At 36.7% G+C, this 3,073-nt stretch overlaps 1 protein-coding gene across 1 annotated transcript; it reads right to left on the bottom strand.

Moving 5' to 3' along the window:
- Positions 1–615: 615 nt before the first annotated feature.
- LOC119568971 (baculoviral IAP repeat-containing protein 7-A-like) lies at positions 616–2,584 on the bottom strand. The gene is made up of 3 exons (XM_037917351.1): positions 1,683–2,584; positions 1,401–1,546; positions 616–1,233 (listed from the first exon to the last, which is right to left on the bottom strand). The coding sequence occupies exons 1-3, from the start codon at positions 2,530–2,532 to the stop codon at positions 616–618; spliced, it is 1,614 nt and encodes a 537-aa protein (XP_037773279.1). The 5' UTR covers positions 2,533–2,584.
- Between the last annotated feature and the right edge of the window lie 489 nt (positions 2,585–3,073).

The following is a 3,073-nucleotide window of genomic DNA, read 5'->3' as shown; positions in this document are numbered from 1 at the left end:
GGTTTAAAATGGAACACCAACAAAGGGACATTTGAGGTAAAGAACAATAGAAAAACCAATAATAAGGAAGAAAAAAATTTTTTGGATCAAGCGAACTTCAGAAATCCCCTAGATTCTTTTGGCCCGAAAACCAAAAGAAAAATTTAATTACATTTCATAACATATTATTTTTAGGTTATAATAAAAAAAATACGAAAATCGAAATGAATATTGTTGAGTAACGTCTCTTTTTATCTGACTTATATGCTTTTAAACCCCTATACTTCTTTTTCCAGTTGAGGGAAATTTCTTTCCTTCTTCTCCTTTATTGACTTCCTTTTTTATCGGGTTCTCTTTTTAATACTTTTAAAATTTGGTCCTCTTTTTCTATTGCATTTGATTTTCCCTTATTGATAGTTTGTCTTTTTTTTTGTTTGGTTTGGGGCCATTTCCCTTGCGTTGGGAATCCCTTTGATCTATTTGATTCGCAGAAATATCGTTTTCTTCTTCATTCTTTTCTCCTTTTTCTTATCTAGTTTTTTTATCAGGGGTTGGTTTTTTGCGTTCATCTAGGGGTCTGCATGTTTTCCCCTATCCTTAAGGTACGAATTTGTTTTTGGTTTTGGACGTTGAACCTTATCCCCATATCGCAGTTAGGGATGCGCTCTGTTCTTGATCTAGAATAGAACTTATTCGAGAGGTAATTTCGTAAGAGTTAAGTCTGTCCAGTGTCATGCGATACTCGCTCTCGATATGATAGCCGGTATATGTGTGATCGGGATACGGAAGATTAAAGGAAATTTCATGACGATACATCGGGATATTGGGGTCTCCGCTATCGTTAAAGGCTGACTGCTTATACAGGTAAACCGAATTCTCGATACAACCGGTAGGATAGGAACGATTGTAGCTCTTTCCCATAACCATTTGTATAAATCGCATCACAGCGTACACCGTTCGATAATTTGCAATACGCTCTGCTGTCAATAGTTTATTGTTATTTTTTTCCTCGTACGATTCGATTTTTTTCCGTACAGCTGAAGTACAGTCGACCTCTCTGGAAAAAGGTATGCCGGTCTGTAGAATTTGCTCGCAGAGCGCATCTCGAACGGCAACGACGGGAAACCCCTGCACCAATATCAAGCGTTTGGTATAGTCCAAACCCAGGAGGATGTTCCAATCATGTTCCGATGTATCTTGGCTGGTGCTGGAACTGTGTCTCCACATCGGTATACGAGATACTTCTAATCTGACCTAGAAAGATAGATAAAAAAATCATCTCACTAATGAATAAAGATTATCTGATATGCTACTTAAAAATCAATAAGTCAATAAGTGACGGTCTTGAATATATATATATACGGTGAGGGTCAAAGCTGAATATCTCTATTTAAACTAGAATTATAAAATGTATAGTATACCTTGTCGATGAATTCTTTTCCCTTCTTTAATTGAACGTAATAGCATTCGGGATACCACTCGGCGTGTACTCTCCAAGGATCGTCATCTTCCTCCCAGTTGCGAAGACAAGCACCGCAGTGAAAGCATTGAACGTGATCGCTAATCCCTGAAAGCGAACGATAAATAGTCTATGTTAATATAAACGATCTTATCGTACCAATAAGTACTATCTAAGACTCATGAACAGTAAAGGAGGCGATATGTTTGTACTTCATTCGATCTAGAGCGAATGGTGAACTTACCAAGATAATAGAATCCGGCCTCTACTAGCGCCTCTATTTTTTGACGATGACGATGAGGCCAATTTAAAAAGCTCTCCAGCCGCGATTGGGTCGTTTTATAATAATCGTGCAACGGACCAGCGTATTCGTATCGAGTCTTTATCAAATCTTCCTGGTCGACTGTCGCTGTTGCTGTCGCTGTCGCTGTTGCTGATGTTACTGCAACTCTCTTCTGATTTACAATACTATTGAGAATGTTACTCATGCGTATGGGTATATTGCCTACTGACTTACCCTGTGCAAACTTACAGTTAGGACTTTTCTTTAAATGCATATCTCTTATAACGATAGGTTTATCGTAAGAAAAATTCATGTATTTGTGACAGCTAAAACAGATGCAGCAGGTTGTGTCTCTCGTATAGAAAAATCCAGCAGCGGCTAAGTCTTTTGCTTGTACCACTTTGTTTGGCCAATCTATGAATGTTTCTAATCTCTTTATTTCGTATCTTAAATCGGCCGGTAATCCAGTCGCTGGATCGAAACGATTTTCAAAGATCTTTGATCTTGGAAGAGGAGGTAGATTTCGTGCGAGGAGACAAAGCGGATTCTTATCCTTATGGATCTTCACAATATCGTCCCATGGCATGATGGTGTCTATGTCGATATATAGATGACAGTTAACACAAACTATGTATTGTTTAGACGATAGACCGCATCTCATAAAACCAGCCTTTGCAAGTATCTTTGGATTAATAACATACGAGGACGACTCGTGCCCAAATGTCATTCTGCGATTATATTCGCTTGTCATACCACTAAAATCGACATGATATTGCTGATCGTCGATGTGTAATGGAATATTTTGCGACATGACAGTATCGTAAACAGATCATATGACCGTTTATAGATAAGGTTGAAAAGAAATATATATACGGTTATACACCTAGAATTATTTTATATTCGAATAATAAATCATACGCCTACAGGATTACAAGGGAACTACATGTTTACAAAGGAATATTAACGATAAAATGAAGTAGTAGTATTTTCAGTTACACGATATTATTTTTCTCTCTAAATACACACTACAATAATAAATCTCTTATTCTCGTGTATATGTATACCTCTCATAATCTTTATATTACCATATAGTGATATTGCGAGATCTTTCTTTATTTTATAAATAGGGTTCAAGAGTATATTTAATCTTCTTTCTACAAATAGGACACTTTGTTTGAGTCACTATACAATTACCACAACACGACATATGACGACAGGGAAGAGTAACCGTTTTTACGCAAGAGTTCATACAAATCTTGCATAAGTATCGATCGCCAATTATACTGTCAGGAGCCTCTGTAAATAAAGAAAGTTATATGTGCAGAATATAACACATATATAAAGACATATGT

This window comes from Penaeus monodon, unplaced genomic scaffold (assembly GCF_015228065.2).
Source record: "Penaeus monodon isolate SGIC_2016 unplaced genomic scaffold, NSTDA_Pmon_1 PmonScaffold_1189, whole genome shotgun sequence".
NCBI classification, from domain to species: Eukaryota; Metazoa; Arthropoda; class Malacostraca; order Decapoda; family Penaeidae; genus Penaeus; species Penaeus monodon.
Note: the sequence above shows the minus strand (reverse complement) of the source record. Positions and strands in the feature narration are given on the sequence as shown.

Bases quoted from the DNA above. Each gene is read 5' to 3' on its own strand.
- LOC119568971 (XM_037917351.1), bottom strand. From the start codon at position 2,532: ATGTCGCAAAATATTCCATTACACATCGACGATCAGCAATATCATGTC. The intron at 1,547-1,682 runs GTAAGTTCACCA...GTTCGCTTTCAG, and splicing joins GGCCGGATTCTATTATCTTG to GGATTAGCGATCACGTTCAA. The intron at 1,234-1,400 runs GTATACTATACA...CTATCTTTCTAG, and splicing joins GAAAAGAATTCATCGACAAG to GTCAGATTAGAAGTATCTCG.